We start from the raw sequence: 18,843 nt of genomic DNA on the forward strand, positions 1-18,843 counted from the left end.
AGTGGGATCTGATGCCCTCTTTTTGTGTGCCTGAAGACAGCTACAGTGTACTCACTTATGTAAAAAAAAAATAGATCTTTAAAAAATTATTAAGATAGATAATCTTACATGTATGTGGATACACATGCATAATCAACCTAAACCAATGAATGAATTATTTCAGAGATACAAAATGCCACCATGGCCCCAGGAAGGTTTTATTTTTATTTTATTGCTTTTTATGGAGAGAAAAATTGTTAAGATGCTGGGAGATCTCATGGGATTACTTAGAGGAGCTGAGTCCCCAACCTGGAATAAGATCCAGAGGCAGGATAGCTCAGTACCTGGAGCTCATGGGCTAGCTCTTCCTCTGGGAGGTCTCCAGCAGCCACTCAGTGTTTCTAGTCTGAATTTCCATCCTTTCTGAGGGAGTCTCATTGGCTAGCTGGGTCAGGTGGACGAGCTTGAGTTAGCCTGGGAGGCAGCCAAGCATTCCAGCATCAGCCCATGTCTGGCAGTTATGAGTCAGCTTAACAGAATTCAGTTATTCAGTTTCCTGATGAGTTCTTTGGAATGATCATCTTGCCACATTTATTTGTTTTTTAATAATCTGACCTTAGCTGATTTGTTTGCCTTCACAACAACATTTTTGGGGAGAAAGTTGAATTCTATCGGAGTCATTTCCCTGCCATTGAGCTGAAGGCAGAAGAGTAGAGAAAAGGGGAGATGCCAAGTGCTTGTGTGTCCTTGTGTTCTGTAACTTTCTAACCTTTGACGTTGACAAAGGAATTAAGGCAGTGTAAAAAACCCCTAGAAAAAAGCGCATACGTTTCTCTTCTGTTATAAAAATGTTAAGCATCAAATCAGCATCTAAGGACATTCACAGCAAGCTGGAAGCCTTTATCCATGACCCTACCTAATGTTCTTTCCTGCCCTGCACTGGGTGGAAGGTGGATCTATGCCTCGTCTGGCATGCTTTGGGTGCATTCCACCTCTAGGGAAATTAAGGAGGGTGCAGTAAGACTACACAATGGTAAAAACAGCTAATGTGAGCAATTCTCACTCTAGCCTGCTCAAATAGAAGTTATATATTTTTAAAGATGAGAATAGCAGAGGCTGGAGACATGGCTCAGAGGTTAAGAATACTTGCTGCACCGGGCGTGGTGGCGCACGCCTTTAATCCCAGCACTTGGGAGGCAGAGGCAGGCGAATTTCTGACTTCGAGGCCAGCCTGGTCTACAGAGTGAGTACCAGGACAGCCAGGGCTATACAGAGAAACCCTATCTCAAAAAAAAAAAAAAAAAAACAAAAAACAAAAAACAAAACAAAACATACTTGCTGCTCTTTCCAAGGACCCAGGATCAGTTCCCGGCACCTACGTGGTGGCTCACAACCATCCACAATTCCAGATTCAGGAGATTCAAGGCTTTCCTCTGAAAGGAAATGCAAGCAAAACTCTCATACCCATTAAATTAATAAATCTAAGATCAAAAAAGCAACAAATAATATTGGGAGGAGACAGGTTTGGGAAAATACTAAGATGGATAGAAAATTCAAAATTCTGTGAAGCTTTTGATGGATCAAGACACAGAGGTTCGAGCTGGCTGTCTGGGAACCAGAACACGTGAAAAGCTGGTGGGTCCATGTGAGGTGAGGAACTGAGCTCACAGCAGCAGGTGAGGGATGAGAAAGGTGCCTGTCTCTGCAACAAGAATACATCTTAGGAGGTATGGCAATGGATGGCCCAGTGGTTAAAGTGCCCGCCACTCAGGCATGCGTGCAGGTGTTTGGATGCCCAGGATTCACATTAATGCCCAGTGTGTGTAGTGGCTCACCTATAATTCCTGCCTCGGTAGGTGGAGTCAGGGGGTTCCAAGAGCAACTTGGCTGGGTTTGATTGAGAGACCTTGCCTCAGTGAATAAGGTAGGAGAGTGATAAGGATGACTCCCCATCTTTGCTTTCCCCCACACACTGGATAAAAGGGATTAAAAGAATATGTCTTAGCTAGGTATGGGGGACACACAGCTGTGATCCCAGCCTTTGGGAGGCCAAGGTAAAATGATCACCTTGTCTGGGGCCAGTATGTGCTACATAGGGACTTCAAGGCCAGCTTAGGATATACACAGCAAAATTCTGTCACATACACACACACGCACACACACAGACAGAGAGAGAGAGAGAGACAGACACAGACACAGACACAGACACAGACACAGACACAGAAACTGGGGGGAGAATCTGTCTATTTCCCCTAACTCTGACATTTCCTTTCAGGACTGTCTAAGATGATTCAAAGTACTGCTCTTTATACTGGCCAGCAGCCTGCCGCCCTGCCCCTGGCTGTGACACTGCATGGCCACATTCTCACAGGCTTCCTCCTTCCTCCCCAAAACTTAGGCTTCGACAGGAGCCTGATCAAGAACTGATCAAGAACTGAGGCACTCAAATGGATGGACCTGGAGGACTCATCCTGAGTGAGGTAACATATTCACAAAGGAACTCACACAATATGTACTCACTGATAAGTGGATATTAGCCCAAAACCTAGGATACCCAAGATATAAGATACAATTTGCTAAACACATGAAACTCAAGAAGAATGAAGACTGAAATGTGGACACTATGCCCCTCCTTAGAATTGGGAACAAAACACCCATGGAAGGAGTTACAGAGACAAAGTTTGGAGCTGAGATGAAAGGATGGACCATCTAGAGACTGCCATACCCAGGGATCCACCCCATAATCAGCATCCAAACGCTGACACCATTGCATACACTAGCAAGATTTTATCGAAAGGACCCAGATGTAGCTGTCTCTTGTGAGACTATGCCGGGGCCTAGCAAACACAGAAGTGGATGCTCACAGTCAGCTATTGGATGGATCACAGGGCTCCCAATGGAGGAGCTAGAGAAAGTTCCCAAGGAGCTAAAGGGATCTGCAACCCTATAGGTGGAACAACATTATGAACTAACCAGTACCCCGGAGCTCTTGACTCTAGCTGCATATGTATCAAAAGATGGCCTAGTCGGCCATCATTGGAAAAAGAGGCCCATTGGACAGGCAAACTGTATATGCCCCAGTACAGGGGGACGCCAGGGCCAAAAAAATGGGAATGGGTGGGTAGGGAAGTGGGGGGGAGGGTATGGGGGACTTTTGGGATAGCATTGGAAATGTAATTGAGGAAAATATGTAATAAAAATATTAAAAAAAAAAGAACTGAGGCACTGGGATAAATTCTTGGGAGGCCTCCCAGGTATGTTGGGATTCTTGATGTACTCTTGGACCCATCCCTCACCTGGGTTGGTGGCAGACTTCTCTGTTCTTGGTGACAAAGCTGTGGAGGCACAGTTAGACTGTCATGGCTGTGGAACAGGATGGGGTCTATAGTCAGCAACCTTCTGCAACTCAATAGCTCATGCTTTCTAGAACCTTCCTTTGGCTTCCCTGTATGAGTCCTGAAGCCCTCTGTGGCCTCTAGATGTGACCATTCCTTCTCACAGGCCCTCACCCACTTAGTCTGGACTGTTGAAGGAACACTAAAAAGATACAAGTTCCCTCACTTCACCCAGCTGCTCTCAGCAACCAGCAGTCTCATCAGCCAGTTCTCATTTCCCGGAGACTCTCCAAAATCTCTCCACCCAGCTCACTAAGTTCCTACTAGTGGGTCACTACCACACCAGCCCCATGCCACAAAGCCCCCACGGTCTTTGTGGTGCACATCAGGCAAACCCACACTTTGCCACTGTACCTTTTTCTTTTGAACCCACATGAGCCGCCACATGAAGGAAAACACAACACAAACTTCGTTCAGAAACAAGGGTAACTCAATCGCTGGATGCAAAAACTAAAACCTAATCTTGTAAGCCTTATTAAATCTAAATCATCCGGAGGCGAATCCTGACGGATCCGCCATTGAAACTGGGAGATACTAATAGCTACATCTTGTCCGCTATCCCCATCCAAAAGGCCTTATCTCTCTCCTCCCTCTCTTTCCCTATCCAAACCAGAAGTCCCGCCTACTCACCCAGTGATTGGCTCCTTTACTCATTAGGGGATGGTTCACAAGAAGATACTGGAGTACCTGACTCGTTCCTCCTTCTCAACCCCTCCCAGGAGAGTGGGATTAGCATCAAAATACAAGCAATCCCAGGGCTGTCCACAACACTGGACAGTCAAGCTTTAGTTTTATAATGGCAGTGATTTGTGTTTTATAATGGCAGAATGCTAAGTGGCAGAAACAAAGGTGAACCCAGGTCCCTGAGAGCCAAAACCCAAACCTTAGCCACAGCCTAGAGGGTTCTAGGATGGAGATCTCTCTCCTTCGTTTCCCATCCTGCTCCAGTTTCCCTCCCATCTCCACAGAATGGAAATGCATACATTGATCTCTGGCAGGTGGCATTTGAGGGCCTCTTTAAACCCTGCCATTAGTATCTTTGGCAGTACTTTCTTACAGGGTTGTGGGTGGCAGTTGGGTAGAGGGTTCACAGTCTCAGGCATTCCTGATGAAGGAGTCGTTGTGAGTTGAGTCAGGGAAGCAGAAAAGGAGACCACTGTGCTCACCTCCCTCTTCCATCAACCATATCCCATTCCTACGATGCTGAAAATGTCCAGTAGAAGGACTGATGATCGCGTGATTGGTACTGGGAAGACTGCAGGACCTATGTTCAGGGATGTACATGTGGCCCCTTTAGCTTCTGAACTGAGTGTTGTCGAGTGCAGCAAGCAACTCTGACACACACATTTGCCAAGGAGCGGGACGAGTTGGCTCGCTTCTGTTCCCCGGTGACTGGATTAAGCAAGTAGGAACTAGTTTATGTTACGTGCCAGGCTCTAATGGGGTTAAAACATGAGGAGGCTGCCAGTTGCAGCCGATGAAATGGATGCAGCTTGTTATTTAACCTGTGGGTTGCAACCTCTTTGTGGAGGGGTTGAATGACCCTTTCACAGGGATGGTCTAAGATCATCAGAAAACATAGATATCTACATTATGATTTATAACAGCAAAATCACAATTATGGAGTAGCATAAAAAATAATTTATGGTTGGGGTAACCACAATATGAGGAACTATATATATATAATTTTGTGTGTGTGTGTGGTTTTTCGAGACAGGGTTTCTCTGGCTGTCCTGGAACTTACTTTGTAGACCAGGCTGGCCTCGAACTCAGAAATCCACCTGCCTCTGCCTCCCAAGTGCTGGGATTAAAGGTGTGCACCACCATGCCTGGCTGAGAAACTGTATTAAAGGGTCGCAGCATTAGAAAGGTTGAGAACCACTGCTCTAAAGAGATGTGACTTGAATCACACACCTTTGGAATTTCAGGTTTAGACCAAGCCTAGATGTACTTACATGGAGAACCTGAGGACAGCACCTGGGCATGAAGGGGCTCCAGGGCTAATGTGACCTGAGTACCTGGGGCATCACCTCTGCCAGCTACTCAGTCTCCCTGCTCATCTGTGGCTTCTGGGGATGTATGACTCACTCTGCCAGTTGTAGAAAGCTGATGCTATGCTGAGGATGGAGAGGAGAGGGAGGAAGAGGAGGGAGGCCAAGGAGACCTTCATCTTCTCAATGGGGTAGTGCAGCACCCCGGGCAGAGCTGAGGGGAAGCTGAGGCCCTCCAGTCAGTCCCCGATCCACCTCAACACAGACAATGGTAACCAATAGTTGGGTGCCCCCTCTAAGTGTCTGTGGCTTCCGTGGGTGGCCACTCTGAGTGAGACCATCTTCATTCTGATTGCTCAGATCTCTGGACTGGGACAGCTTCAGAACTGGTGGTGGAGGAGAAGAAAGAACAGACCACTGTGATGGCCGAAAGAGATCATTGTGGTGTTCAAGGCTGGTGCACAGTTGAGGGCCGTAGGACTGAAATCGTGTCAGACGGTAAATGGAGGTCTCTACGACAAGGATGTTCTGATGTTCTGTCAGCTTCCTCGCATGCTCGGTGTGGTAGCATGACCATGCACAGAGACCACAGACACTTAGAGGGGGCAAGCAAGTTGCCAAGGGCCCCAGGAGGAGGAAGTAGATAGGCTGTGTAGAGAACAAAGCCATTGGCTTTTGTGGTTTGTTACCACCCTGTTGAGGTGGATGGAGGACTGGAAGGCCTCAGTTTCCCCTCAGTGATTGGCCTTTGGGGGAGGATATAAAGCAGGCTCAGAGAGAGGGAAGACTGAGACAAGGGTAGGGTCTAGTGGCCAGGTGTGTGTGTGTGTGTGTATGTATATGTGTGTATGTGTGTGTGTAAGTGCACATGTGTGTGCAGGTGCCTACAGAGGCCAGACAAGGGCATTCAGGGCTTTGGGATCTTCCCAGCATGTGTGCTGCCATCCCAAACTCGAGCAATTTTAGCTGCAGTTAGCTAATGTCTCCTGGGGGCTGAAGGTGCACGGCTATGCAGCTGTATTGGCTTTCACTGTTTGCTCCCTCTGTCTGTATTTTGATGGATGGAGGATTGGAGAGTCCGTTGTGCCCACAGAGGACACCATCTAACACCATGCATCTGGCAACCAGCTTATGAGGCCCAGAGTTTGCCTTTTGCTCCTATGCCCTGCTGATGATCGACACTGCAACTTTGTTCTTTTGACTGTTCCAGGGTCCAGTTCCAAGTCAAAGGCAGCAACCATGTTGAAGATGCAGGCAATTTTGTTGCCATTGGACTGTGAGGTTTAGAGGCAGAGGGAGGTGTTTCAGGAGGTGAACAATGGGAAGCAGGGGTGGAGTCGTGAATGTGTAGACCCTTAGAGGGCTTGTGTGGGAGCCTAACAGGACCAATACTCATTGCAGGTTAATGGGAGACCAAAACAAGACCAAATTCCTTGCAGGTTAAGGGTTTTGTTTGCAGTTAAGACAGGACAGTTAAGAATAAGTTCCTGTTTGTCCTGTGCGGGTTAAGGTTTCTGTTTGTAGTTAAAGAACACGCCCCTGTTTGTCCTGTGTTAAGTTCTTGCAAGTTAAGGTTTCTGTTTGTAATTAAGAACAAGTTCCTGTTTCTAGGATCCAATGTAAACTGCAAAGCATGTTTCAGCCTACACTAAACTTGAGACCCCATACACATGGTGTGCATTCTTACCATCCTTCATTACATCCTTTAACAATATAACAGCTGACTCTCTCACCCCTGAGAACACTATTGTCTCTCCCATAAAAAGGACCTCAAGAGGCTGACAAAGGCTGCTTTCTCAAATCCCAACCTAGGGTGAGACAGCCAGTTGGCCAGTTCCAGTGCACCCCAAAACACAGCTTGATTAAATTGGAGAATTCCAGATTTTCAGGTTTAACATTCGCTGCCTCAAGAGACACTTGGCCCTGGTAGGCTCAGGGCAGTTAGTGGTGGAGGCTATAGATGTGTGTATGTGGCAGTGTGTGTGTGTATGTGTGGTGGTGTGGTGTATATGGCTGTGTGTGTGTGTGTGTGTGTGTGTGTGTGTGTGTGTGTGTGTGTATCAATCAACAAATCAATGCTGTGGATCAAACCAAGGGCTTCATGCATTATTGGCACTGAACTCCTGCCCTAAATATATATTTTTAAAAGAAGAATCAATAGAGTTGAAAACACTTCAGACAGCAGAGTAGAAGTCTTCTGTAAGCAGAATTGTAGTGAGTGAAACACAGACCATGACTGCTGTACCTCCAGCTGTATAGTCAGGGTTCTCTGGAGTCATAGAACTTATGGAATGCCTCTATATACTATGGGAATTTATACAGTCTGCAGGCCAACTAACCCAACATCGGGTAGCTATGAATGGAAAGTCCAAGAATCTAGTTGCTCAGTCCCACGAGGCTAGTAGTTTTAGTTGGTCTTCCATATAAATTGGAATCCTAAAGAAGTAGGTTCCAGGGCTAGAGAGATGGCTCAGCAGTTAAGAGCACTGACTGCTCTTCCAGAGGTCTTGAGTTCAATTCCCAGCAACAGCATGGTGGCTCACAACCATCTGTAATGGGATCTGGTGCCCTCTTCTGGTCTGAAGACAGCTACAGTGTACTCATATACATAAAATAAATAAATAATTAAAAAAGAAGAAGAAGTAGCTTCCAACAGATGTGCTGGCAAGTAAGTACAAGCAAGCAAAGAAGAGTGAGTCTTCCTTCTCCCATTGTCCATCCGTAGGCCTCCAGCAAAAGGTATGGCCCAGATTAAAGGTGTTTATACCATGCCTGGATTTGAAATGTACTATGTCTGAGGCTGGCATTGAACTTGGAGATCTTCTTGCCTTAGTCTCCTGGGATTAAAAGTGTATACGTCCTTGCCTGGGCCTAAGCTTTTGATGGCCACTATGCCTCAAGATCTGGATCAAACGTGTGTGCCATCCCATGTTAAGACCTGGGTAGGAAGCCTGAGTCTTCCAGCCTCAAGATATGGATCACAGGTTTGACCTCCATTTCTGGATTGTAATTCATTCCAGATGTAGTCAAGTTGACAACCGGGACTAGCCATTATGATCCACCCCTTGTCAACTTGACACAAATCATATCTCATATCTAGATGAAACAATAGCCAGGTCATAAATATGCCTAACATGATATAACTATCCCTTGTACAATCACGAACACATTGTGAGTTTAGAATAGGTTATGTCCCTTGGGAAACATCCTTTTAGTATCTTACCTTAAATACCGATTGATAGTCTCTTAGTTGATGTTAAAGAAATTGGAAGAAAGCACAAATGTGTTTTTAGCAAAATAAAACAGAAGTGCTTATGTCTCTTATAATCCTGCAACTGAGCCGTGGAATTGGTGGTGCTGGTCCCAGGGTTGTGATCTGCCTGGTCGGGAAGCTAGTGTCACCATCAGTGTCACAGAGTAAACCCTTTCTTTTACTTGCCTGTAACCCTAGTACTGGGTTTGAAGCTCCAGAAGGGAGTAGGAACATGGTCAGACAGGGAATTGAATGTCCCTGGCCTGCGTCCCACAGGGGTGAGGGAGAGAGTTTGCCTTTGTCATCTTGTGCAGAAAGAGGAAGTTCAAGAGTATACTCTAGCCAAACAAAATACAAGCTAAAGAAAGAGGGAAGCTGTGGGCTGCCTATCGTGGGGGAATGAACGCTGGCATGTAATGCGGAGGCGTTCCAGCATGACGGGCAGGTCCACCATAATTCCTCTGACTTGAATAGAAAGTTAGGAGGTCTTGGAAGAACTTTCCCTAGAATGAAGTAGTTACCGTGAAGCCAATGGTATGACTGGAAACATGGAATAATACTAAAACAAACCCCAGGATTCTCTGTTGGCTAGTAGAAAAAATTGTGGGGAAACCAACATCCATATGAGATTTTTTTGAGGGATCAAGTGGGCATCAAACTACAACAGTGTGATTTAAGCAAAAGTCCCGAGTTGGTTCCCCAAATCTGTTGTGGTTGGCCAGTGGCCCACATGTCTGGGTTCTAGTCTGGAAGGCATCTTGGAATCTGGAAGAGAAGAGGGAGCTAGGCGGCTCGAGAAAGATGGAACCAAGACAACCGTCTGACCAAGGTTCAATTTTACTATTCCAGACACTGGGTTATAAAAAGGGGGAGGGGCCCATTCCCGCCAAATCATCCTAGGAGTCCAGTTGCAGGTGACCACGTGTTGGCTCAGGAACAGCTAGGTGGCAGGCAGCCGCAGTGGGAGTGGCAGAACGATAGGGCGGTAGGTCCACCCCACGCTCTCTTCCTGCTAACAGTGAAACCTGAGCAGCCAGGTTTCAGGCTAGGGGGAGAGGTTACAAATGAGGACTAAGAAAAATCTGTTTTCTGAAATCATAAAGAGCTTCATTCCAGACTTGCAGGGATGTTCAACATACATAAATCAGTAAATGAGATCCACTGTATAAATGGACTCAATTCAAGAAAGCAGAAAGTAGATTCAGAAAATGCCTGTGGTGAAAACCAACAGCTCTTCATTATTAAAGCCCTGAAGACAACAGAAATACAAGGAACGTATTTCAATACAATAAAGGAAATATACAACAAGCCTGTAGCCAACGGAATGCTAACCGGAGAAAAACTGGAAGCATTTCTGCTAAAAATCAGGAAAGGGACATGGATACTTTCTCTCAGTACTTCTTTTCAGCTGAGTACTTGAAGTTTTTGCTACAGCAGTAAGGCAAGAGAAGGAGACAAGATGGATTCAAACAGGAAAGGAAGAAGTCAAGCAATATTCATTGGCAGATGATATCATTCTTTCTCTCTCTATAAAAGGCCCTAAATGCTACACTAGAAAACTCGTAGAGCTGATAAACACTTTCAGCCAAGTGTCAGGACACGATCTGCACATACAAAAAAACCAATAGTCTTCCTATAAGCAAATGACAAACATACTGAGGAAGAAATTGGGAGGAAAATCCCACTCTCAATACCTGCAAAATAATATCTTGGAATAAACCTAATGAATAAAGCAAAAGGCCTATACAATGAAAACTCTAAAACAATCAAAGAAGACCCAGAAGATGGAAAGACCACCTATGCTCATGGTCTAGTTTAATATTTTGACAATGGTCAGCTTATCAAAAAAAATTTATAGATTCATTGCAATTCCCATCAAAATTCCAATGCAATTCTTCACAGATTTTGAAAATAACAATCTTAAAATTCATATGGAAACACAAAAGATCTTAGGTAACCCAAACACCCCTGAACAATAGAGACACTGCTGAAGGGATTATCATACAGAGCCACAGTAAAAAAACAGCATGAGACTGGTATAAAAACAAGCTGACCAAGTTGAGATCCTCGAATAGAATTGAGGATCTTATCGAACAGGGAGAACTTCCAAAGATTTGTAGATCACTTTAATGATTCTCTCTATAGTGGGTAAAATACATCCTTGATATGAAGTCTACATTGGAATAAACTATATTTCTGGAAATTTAAAAATTGTACCATGGGCCGGGTGGTGGTGGCGCACGCCTTTAATCCCAGCACTCGGGAGGCAGAGGCAGGCGGATTTCTGAGTTGGAGGCCAACCTGGTCTACAGAGTGAGTTCCAGGACAGCCAGGGCTACACAGAGAAACCCTGTCTCGAAAAACAAAAACAAACAAACAAAAAATTAAAAAAAAATTGTACCATGATATCTTTTGTTTTGAAGAAAATATTCAAAGTTACCTGACTCCCTCTGTTTCTTTTCCACTGCAGATTCAATAAAAGCGAGTGAGATGCTTTCTCCCTAACAGCCCAATTTCAGCCCATAGTCCTAGGAAACTGAAGCAAAAGAGGCAGACAGACCTGTGGCTGCATAGATGCACTTTATTAGTGGCTTACTGATGGAGGGGTGGTGGGAAAATCAGCTGGGTCCTTACAAACACAGACATACTACTGGGCTAAGGCAGAATTTATTTCATCCTAGTTGAATGTACCTGGGTTGCCATAAGTGACTATCAGAACCAGACACATTCCAAAGTCCCACAGACCACTCTCACAGTTTATCCACTTAAAATCCGCTGGGAAACCGAGTGGAAGAACTTGAGTGATTCTGAGGCAGTTAGGATGGCTGTAGCTCAAGATGGTCATGTCAAGGTGAATTTATAAAGAATACTGTAAATACTACTAACTAAAGGGCAAAATAGGGCATCAGTTTTCTTTGGAATTGGAATTATAGATAGTTTGAGCTGCCATCTAAGTGGGAATTGAACCCAGGTCCTCTGGAAGAGCAGCAGGTGCTCTTAACCACCAAGCCATCTCTCCAGACCTTGCCCATTTATCTCAATCAAATATTATGTGTAGTCATTGAGGTCAGCTTCAGACCTTCCAGGCATCTGAGTTTTCAGATGACTGGGGTTGGCACAGACAAGTTTCCCCTCTGTGACAAAGCCAGATATGCCACTTTAAAGTGGAACAGAAAAAAAAAATGTTTATATACCTATAAAAATAAACACTTAGAGCCACTTAGGTGGTCACTGGGGAAGACCAAAGAAAGTAGCTGGCAGTTCACACCCTTCTCTTCAAGCAAATGTTATTGTTTGTAGGTCCGTGGTTGTGAGTTTTGCTCCAATCTTTCAATGCATCTCTGAACTCTCCGATCACTGGGGTTGGCACAGACCTGGAACCCCCTCTTGCTGATAAAGCTGAAGAAAAAGGAGAAGAAAGATTATAATCAGAGTTAATCTAGTAAAGGGGTGGTGGGAGCCCCATCCTCTGAACCTTCTGATTTTCCACTCAACAGTCTGTTCTTTCCAGGAGGTAGCTCAGCACCATCATCCCCTCTCTGGGGCCCCCTCTAGACCTGTGAGGGTCTCTAAGGACTCATGGAGTGACTCTGCTAGCTGTTTCCTTCTCTACACCCTGAAGTATCCCCCCTCCCACCTGGTGAGATCCAAGAATGGGTCTTCTCTGGAAGTCTATCCACCAGGCCATCTAAGATCCTGGAGGCTCCCCCTCCCCATAACACACAATGAGTGAATTTGACACTTACATGATGCCCGGCCTGGTACACCCACCACTGGTGGGAAAATAACCTATAAATCTTGAACACTGAATCCGTGAGTTATAGGACAGGCAGCAATCTGAAGAGTCTTGAAAGCCTGCAAGAAAACAAGGGGGCACTCAAAGGCCAGGTCATTGCTGGGGTGATGGTCCCATGGGGGCATAAGAAGGCCCCGGGACTCAGGGGAGGCTTCCCCTCACCCTGCACTCATTGTCATCTCTTTCTGCACCTTTGAGTGGGCCTAACGTGGACCACAATCAGGCTGGGAACATGTCCATAGAAGGGAAGCCATGCGCAGTCACCTATAGGTGACTTCTGCCCCAAGGCAGACTCGGTGCATAGAGAAGGCACATCTGTAGGGAATACTAATGGCCCATCCTGATCTTCTTGAAGATTTTTGGACAGCATCCTCAACCACCCTCATGACCTTGTTCTGTTCTGTCATCGGGTAGGGGGATGCTCTGGTGTTGATCTGCAACCACCTGGTGCTTCTCAGTACAAGCTGTAATGAAATATTTACCCATGTGAAACATTTCAATTTCAAGCCCTTGCTGTGCCTTCAGACTGCTCTGGACTTCTTTTGTCTCTGTTGCTGGAAGAGACAGAGGGCAGAGGTTAGCATCATTGTCTTAGCATCTCTACTCACCATCCCCACCCCGATTCTTGCCAAGGCTGAGAAGGCTCTGCTGAGGACCACCATCACACACTTGGAGTCTAGGATCTGCTCTAGACTCATTTATCCCCTTAGGTGACATGAGATTTTTCTGGGATCTTAAAAAACAAAACAAAACAAAAAAACCAAAAACTCTATTGACTTGAAGCACAAACCCCTTTGGTGACACAAAGTCCCTTGAAGTGAAATGAGGCTCCTAATAGTCCACATTTATATAAATGCCTGATTAAAGGACACACTGAAGAAAAAACCATCAGGGATGTTGAGTGACATCCAGCAATGTATCACTTTTTAAAATCCATAATAATCCTTTATCCCAAATATATCGAAGCCCAAAGATTGTTGCTAAAGGATTGGGAATTTGCATTGTGCTAAGACAAGACTACTAATCCCTTATATCATGTCTTCAATGGTTGCATATGAATTATCTGTAGTAGGGTGCACGGCTATTATTTAACAAGTTTGATGTGGTGTGGGTGGCTTCCAAAGTAAATCTTAAGAAGCAGTGCCTGTTCTTGAACGCATGATTACTAATCTGCCTCTTAGTCTTACCCATCACTACTCATGCGGTCTTACATTATTGAAGGCTGTTCCAATTCTCTGTTTCAGTTATCTGGTTTGAAAAGTGAGCAGGGCAATAATATATACAAGGCTTGCTTGTCTTCTAACTTCTTCTTTTTCTACAAGAATGATGCATTTCCATTTGTCCCACCCCTCAGGGATGCCAGAGGAAGAATGAATCAACATCTGGACAGTTGAGCAATAGCTAACTCTACTAACTGTATTTTGTTTTCTGCATATTATGGTATTCTGGCATACTTAAAATCCTGACCACAGGGAGGGGCTAACTGCTTCTTAACCAACTCTCACTGAGCCCAGCACCCAACCTTTATCATTCTCAAACACCATGTTGGTATTTCCCTTGCCCTAACTCTTCCTAAAGCTAGATCCTTAAAGACCATCCATATATACAAAGTCTGCTCGACTTCTTCAGTCTAGGAAATCTTAACTGAACCCTGCATTGTGCCCTTCCTCTTTTCCAGTATCTCCAATAAAGAATCTGACACAAGTTTCTCTATTTCATTACTTATGCCTCCTGGCCTAACTCCAATATTCTCCTTGGCTCTGTGAGACATGATGTATCTCTCCTCCTTAGAAAAGTTGAGGAATACATTCTTTTATTTCACAGGACCTCTCTGTGTTGAGCCCTGGTCACCTCCATAAACTAAAATATCATAGCTTCAGATGAAATGGTGACCTTGGATGAGCCATTGGCCTGACTGGTCCCAATGCCTTAAAAATGATGGTTCTATACTAGCTGACATCTAATAACTCTAGCATCACAGAGTTTTATATTCATTTCTACAAATGTATGCTTTAATTATAGTTATTTCGATCTAACTACAATGTCAGCTAGGATTGGCTAGGAAAAGTTATCAAATAATTCTAGCTATGAAAAAGGAAAACATTTGCTTCTCCAAATGGAAGCAAGCCATTTGTGTACCAGCTTCCAGACCAGACCCTTCCTAATGCTGCAGCCTTTTAATACAGTTCCTCATGTCGTGGTGATCCCCAACCATAAAGTTATTTCATTACTACTTTATAACCGTAATTTTGTTACTGCTATGAATCATAATGTAAATATCTATGTTTTCTGATGGTCTTAGGCAAGCCCTGTGAAGAGGTTGTTTGACTTCCAAAAAGGGTGGCAACCGGTAGTTGAGAACCACTGATCCAGGGGCTATAGCCAGAGGCAGGTCTGTACTAAGTAAATTCCATTGCTCTGTCTGGGATGGAAATTATTAAATGCTGCCCCTTCTGGAACTCCCCCCAAATTTTCAGTTACCACCACAGGACTCACCATGTGTGATCTGGGCCCAGATTCCAAGAGCAGTTGTAAGAATGAGGAAGGAGAGGGCAGTATGAAAAGGCTTCATCTTCTTAGTGGGCAGACCCAGCTGGCCTTCAGACTGCTTGCTGTTCCTGGCCCGGTCTTGCTATTTATACATGTAAGAGGATCAGGAAGTCCCTGGGGTACAGCTCATAATGCCCTCCTTTGACTACATAACACCCAACATGCTAGTTCTAAGAGAGGGAACAGTGTGCAGTGGGAAGTGGAGGGCAAAGGTGACTTGGGGCTTTCCAAAGTTCAAATTGATTCAGAGAGAGTAAATATTTCCAGAAGGATTTCTCCTTTTATAAAATTCATTCACTCCTTTAGCTCTGGCCACAGGGTGGGAGTGAGGGATCCTTCTAGACCCCTGATGAGAGGTTAGCTTGGAGGACGCTGGCTTATGCTCATTGACAGCTGACCGACAGATATAGATTATAAAAGTAAACTTATATGTCTTGCCAGAGATATATAAAATTGTTGTCAACTCCTTCTTTAATTATTTTTCTTTAATTTTTAAAGATTTATTTTATATCCATGTTTTGCCTGCATGTGTGTATGTCTACCACATACATGCAGTGCTGTGCAGGTCAGAAGAGGGTGTTAAATTCCCTGGTACTAGAGTTACAGATGGTTGTGAGCCATCATGTGGATGCTGAGAACTGAAGCCAGCAAGTGTCCTTAACCGCTGAGCCAACTCTCCAGCCCCTTTAGATATTTTTAATATACTTTAACATCAGAGGAAAAAAAATCTTTAGAACGTCTGTCAGAAGAAACATCTAAGGCTGGTTGGGGTGGTGTTCACCACTTGGTGTCAGCACTTGGGAGCCAGAGGCAGGTGTGTGTGTGTGTTTGAGGCCAGTCTGGTCTACACACTCAGTTATCCAATCTCCGTGAGTTTGTGAATGTTTGCTGTTCATTTGTGGTTTTAGTCTGATGTGGTCAAATAGAATAGGAAGAGAGGGCTAAAGAGCCAGCTCACTGGTTTAGAGCACTTGTTGCTTTTTCAGAGGACCCAGGTTCAGTCTTCGTGAGTTTCATTAGCCTCTTTCTATCAAGGGAGGATCCCCTTTCTCCTTGAGTTATGAAGGAGCCCTTTGCTGGCAATACTGTCCTGGGCTGGAGGTTCATGTCTTCCAAAGCTTGAGGAACGCCTCTCCAAGCTCTCTGTTACGCTGATGGACATCTCCTGACACATGACTTAGTGGTTCTCTCTTGATGCTTTTTACACATTTTCTTTGTTTTGAATACTTAGTACTATAACTTTAATTATAATATGACAAGAAGAAGTTCTTTTTGGGTCTTGTCTCTTTGGTGTTCTAAATGACTTCTCTATTTGATTAGATGTTTCTTTGCCTAATTTAGGAAATTTTTTTTGGCTATGATTTCACTGGAAATGTTTTCTGTGCATTTGGAAAGAACTTCACTCTTTTATATCTGTGATTATTAGACTTTATCTTCTCCTCATGTATTAAATAGCCCAAAGTCCAACTCATGCCTTTTCATTAATTCATCTTTTTCCTTGACACTTTCTGCTCCCAGTGCCTTGTCTTCAAGCTCAGATATGCTGTCCTTTTCTTGACTGATTCTACTGGTAAGGCTTTCTGCAGAATTTTTAATTTGACTTAATTGTATTTTGGATCTCCAGTAGTTTGCTATGGTCCCCTCCCCCAATGGTTCTATACCCTATTTACTTCCTCCTACTTCCTCTTCCTTCCTTCCTTCCTTCCTTCCTTTCTTTCTTTCTTTCTTTTTTCTTTCTTTCTTTCTTTCTTTCTTTCTTTCTTTCTTTCTTTCTTTCTTTCTCTCTCTCTTTCTCTCTTTCTTTCTTTCTTTTTTTCTTTCTTTCTTTCTTTCTTTCTTTCTTTCTTTCTTTCTTTCTTTCTTTCTTTCTTTTTAGATTTGTATTTATTTATTATATACAAGTACACTGTAGCTGTCTTCAAACACTCCAGAAGAGGGCATCAGATCTCATTACAGATGGTTGTGAGACACCATGTGGTTTCTGGGATTTGAACTCAGGACCTTTGAAAGGGCAGTCAGTGCTCTTAACCACTGAGCCATCTCTCCAACCCAACTTCCTTTTTCATATCATGTATCAAGCTCCTTATTTAATCCAGGTGTTTATGTTCTCTTGGGATGCTCCTTTCATGCATGGAGATGGGAGAGGAGGACCAGTCAAGCTATAAACTCTTGCTGGACAGTGGTGGCACACGCCTTTGATCCCAGTACTCAGGAGGCAGAGGCAGTCAGATTTCTGAGTTTGAGGCCAGCCTGGTCTTCAGAGTGAGTTCCAGGACAGCCAGGGCTACACAGAGAAACCCTGTCTCAAAAACAAACAGACAGACAAACAAAAAACAAAACAAACAAAAAGCTCTAAACTTTTGTATTTCCTGTGGTTTATGCTGATGTTGAGTTTGTATTGGACAGGAGTGTAATGTCCATGTGCAAGGTCTTCTCTTTTGTATTTCCCATTCTTCACATGACAGGTTCTGCAGGCCTCCTGGGTTTCCTTTTATGGTCTGGACAGATTCTTGCATCCTCCTGAGACAGATTGTAACGCTGGGGTGCTGTATGCTTTGTCTGGAGGGTGATTCCCCAAGTGTGCTGGGAATGTGGGAGGAAACCACAGCACTGAGTTGGTTTAAGCAGAGGACCTATTTCCATACTTTCAAGACCTCTTGAATATGAATCACCCTGCTGGGGGAATGCCACTGTGAGTATTGTGTTGGTTAGTTTAATGGGCAACTTGATATAACCTAGAATCACTGGGAAGAGAGTCTTAATGAAAGATTATCTAGATCAGGTTGGGCATGCGTACGGGAGATTGTTAATTAAAGTGGGAAGACCCATCTGGAAAGTGATGGCACCATTTCAGGTGCTGGACCCTGGAGTGTGTAAGAAAGTTCTATGCAATCGAGGAGTGATTATTTCTCTGTTCTTGATTGCGGATGTGCAAACTCCTGCCAGTTACTTCCCTCCTATGATGGACTGTAATTTGGGTTGTAAGCTAAAATACATCAGTTCTTCCCTTATGCTGCTTTTTGTCAGTATATAGGTATCGTGCACAAACTTGGAACTTCGGAATTCTTGGGTCCATGGCAGTGAACAATAGCTGGCTCTAGGATTTGATCCATCTGCCTGCTTTAAGTTCAAAACCCATCAAATCCAGAATTATTTTCATTTGAGGAACCTGTTCCTGGTCACTGAGGGCAGGGCTCTCAGCCTGAGCTGACCTCCTGGAACTTGATCCTTTAGCTTGTCCATAGTCACCCCTCCAGCTCTCCACAAGTCAATTTCCCTCACCTAGAGGTTGTGGCAAGCCAAATTATGGCTCCCCAACTGATAGAAATTCTCCCATCTCAGGCCCCCAGCATAGCTCAGTTTTGAATAATAGACTTTATCTCAAGATGGCACTTGGCTGCTGCCTTCCCGATCATCTATATCAACGAATGATATTTCTTTCCACCACTGACCCATGCAAATGAGGAATTACTGTCTCAGCAAACCTACACCTAGATTCTGAGAGGAGCAGGCATGACCAGTGGCTGGAAGCTGTTAAGTAACTGCATTCACCAGTTACTTCTCAGCATGGGGTGTTTTTTTTCCCTGCCCTTCCCCCACCAGGTTTGGTTCCAAGTCCTGCATTCTCTCTCAGGGAGTCCAGAACTCTGCTGCTCACCAAGCTGGAAGGAAGAAGTGGAACCTGGAACAGGTGAGGTCTGCAGGATGCCAGCCCAAGTGGGAGTGCTGGGAGGGGGCTTGGAGGGATGGTCTCCAAGGATTTTAGTGTTATATCTCTCAATGAAACAGCTCTCATAGATGATCTTCAGTGAAACAGCTTGTGCACATACCTGTTATTCAGGGTGGACCAGGGCTATTTATGAATCTTGGAGAGAGGGA

At 44.5% G+C, this 18,843-nt stretch overlaps 1 protein-coding gene, 1 long non-coding RNA gene and 1 pseudogene across 3 annotated transcripts in view; 1 reads left to right on the top strand and 2 right to left on the bottom strand.

Annotated features, from left to right (window-relative positions):
* Ccl16-ps (chemokine (C-C motif) ligand 16, pseudogene) lies at positions 2,166-5,650 on the bottom strand (annotated as a pseudogene).
* Positions 9,439-15,158, bottom strand: Ccl9 (chemokine (C-C motif) ligand 9). Its single transcript, NM_011338.2, has 4 exons — positions 14,911-15,158; positions 12,897-12,968; positions 12,365-12,473; positions 9,439-12,017 (listed from the first exon to the last, which is right to left on the bottom strand). The coding sequence occupies exons 1-4, from the start codon at positions 14,984-14,986 to the stop codon at positions 11,906-11,908; spliced, it is 369 nt and encodes a 122-aa protein (NP_035468.1). The 5' UTR covers positions 14,987-15,158; the 3' UTR covers positions 9,439-11,905.
* A 3,424-nt stretch (positions 15,159-18,582) lies between these two features.
* The window catches only part of E230016K23Rik (RIKEN cDNA E230016K23 gene), a 41,633-nt gene continuing 41,372 nt past the window's right edge, over positions 18,583-18,843 (top strand). For both annotated transcript variants that reach the window (NR_036452.1, NR_036453.1), the window contains exon 1: positions 18,583-18,655. This is a non-coding gene — a long non-coding RNA (RIKEN cDNA E230016K23 gene). The remainder of the gene's footprint in view (positions 18,656-18,843) is intronic.

This window comes from Mus musculus, chromosome 11, assembly GCF_000001635.26.
Source record: "Mus musculus strain C57BL/6J chromosome 11, GRCm38.p6 C57BL/6J".
Lineage (NCBI taxonomy): Eukaryota > Metazoa > Chordata > Mammalia > Rodentia > Muridae > Mus > Mus musculus.

Excerpts from the sequence above, each read along its gene's own strand:
- Ccl9 (NM_011338.2), bottom strand. The coding sequence starts at position 14,986 with ATGAAGCCTTTTCATACTGCCCTCTCCTTCCTCATTCTTACAACTGCT. Across the intron at positions 12,969-14,910 it reads CTGGGCCCAGATCACACATG|CAACAGAGACAAAAGAAGTC; the intron begins GTGAGTCCTGTG and ends TGTCTCTTCCAG. Across the intron at positions 12,018-12,364 it reads TGTACCAGGCCGGGCATCAT|CTTTATCAGCAAGAGGGGGT; the intron begins GTAAGTGTCAAA and ends CTTTTTCTTCAG.